We start from the raw sequence: 1,889 nt of genomic DNA on the forward strand, positions 1-1,889 counted from the left end.
TTAAGCGGCTGTCCTCATCTACGGATACAGGGGATTATCAAACACCACGACAGTATTTCTTGGAGCTGGTCGTCTCCTAGAAATACTCTCTAGCTCCCGGGGGGATTCTAAAATCTAGGAGCATTGTCAGAGATCGAGCATATATAGTAGCTTGGGTGTTTGGTCGCTGACCAAACATTGTGCCTTTTTGGTCAGATGGCGTAATGGTAAAACCCAAGCATCCATGAACCGTCACAAGCATTAGATTTACCTCTGGGATCTTCTGTGAGGAATGTGAAGGTCTCACGTATATGTAGAAGTGGATAGTGTTTCAAGAAGAATCATAAATATTAAGAACAGCTAATTATACTCGACTTTAGGTGACACTAGATACATAATGTAGCGCGAGGAAGCGAAAGGAAGGTAGCTTCCTCACGTTCAGGGGAATCTAGATGCACTCTGTGGGTCCTGGGCAGATCGTATCTCCATCCGTCCTATATGTTTCATGCGCATCTCTCACACCGATCAATCAGAATCCCAGGAGCCTGCCGTCCGAAGTCTAGGCAAACTCCAACGTGCAAACACTTATAAGGTCGGACCCCCTCCAAATATATTGCCTTTTTTTCACTCCCAACAAGAATCGTTTTTCCTAGTTACCCTATCTTCCTCTGCCTCGTTGTGATCATTCGACTTTGTATGAACTTGCGTGTTCAGAATGACCAACCTGATCAATGTGTCCTACAGCACTGTGTTGGTTGCAACAGATGTCCGACTGAGCATCATTGCTCTTTCAGACCAAATCAAAACAACTGGAGACACACCTGAGGCTTTGACCGACCTCTTGAATCAGTTGGCTTCTCTTGAAACTGTTGTACAGCGCCTTTCACTCGCCTCTGGCTACTCCTCGGCCACGACCAGGGATGACATCGAAGCGCACGTTCATTCACTGCTACTGGACTGCGAAAAGACATGCGACGAGTTTGAAAAGACTTTTCGCGCTTTTATTGACCGCTCCTTGGGTGGAACAACTCGCAAATTGAACCGTGATCGCTTCGGTATTTCTGGAGAATTAGAGGTGCAATTGCTGAGCAAACGGCTAGCCCGGTGGAAGGACGTTTTGTCGAGCATCATCGACCATTTTCTGTATGTGAAAATCATTGTTGGGAAATTCTCATAGAAGTCAGCTGACAAAAGTGCAACTCGATTAAGACTTCTTCCTCTCTATCCGTCGGAGAACGTCAGCCAGGAGAGACAAGCCGAGCTCCTAGCCAGGGAGAATGGCATTGTAAATGTGATCGGAAAGTTTGACGAGGATGGGACAGTGCTTCAGGACAAGCTGGTAGCCCTCAATCGCATCGTTCGTCAAACTGAAAAGCAGGCTACTGAGATCCACTACTCGCGAGAATTACTTGATAAGCTCCGCTCAGAGGTTCATTTGCTACGGACTGGTCAGCGAATCGAAATCAGAGATGGTGGTCGGTTTAGACTGGGCGTCACTGATTCTCGTCGTGGCAATCATCCCACCCAAAGCATCCACAATGTTCGTGTGTGCAAAAGCTCGCAGGCTGCCATTGGCGTGTTTGACGATTTGGATGTGAACGCCTTCTTTCGGGTGTAAACTTTCCGAATTATCATGTGATTATTTTATAGACTAGTGCGTTGGATATTTCGTTGAGCATGTACCTGACAGAACAAGATGTGCTTACGAAGTAATTTGTCTGTGACTAAATGCCACCACAAAAGCCTTATATTGGAGAGGCTGATGAAGGTTCTGAACCAGTATCGCTCCTCTAATTTCCAGTGCCTCTGGTTCTTGACTAAGGTAAACTCAGATCTAAAATTGGCGCATGTCCCTTCCACTTAGTATTCGAAATAATTGGCATGCAGACCCAATTTTCTGGTAGTCGAGG

General features: G+C 46.2%; 1 protein-coding gene across 1 annotated transcript; it reads left to right on the plus strand.

Annotated features, from left to right (window-relative positions):
* Positions 1-694: 694 nt before the first annotated feature.
* Positions 695-1,597, plus strand: PENARI_c264G10771 (uncharacterized protein; the record flags this gene model as incomplete). The annotated part of the gene is made up of 2 exons (XM_022638235.1): positions 695-1,122; positions 1,189-1,597. 2 exons carry the CDS (start codon positions 695-697, stop codon positions 1,595-1,597), a joined length of 837 nt encoding a protein of 278 aa, XP_022481909.1.
* Between the last annotated feature and the right edge of the window lie 292 nt (positions 1,598-1,889).

This window comes from Penicillium arizonense (genome assembly GCF_001773325.1).
Source record: "Penicillium arizonense strain CBS 141311 chromosome Unknown PENARI_contig264, whole genome shotgun sequence".
Taxonomy (NCBI): domain Eukaryota; kingdom Fungi; phylum Ascomycota; class Eurotiomycetes; order Eurotiales; family Aspergillaceae; genus Penicillium; species Penicillium arizonense.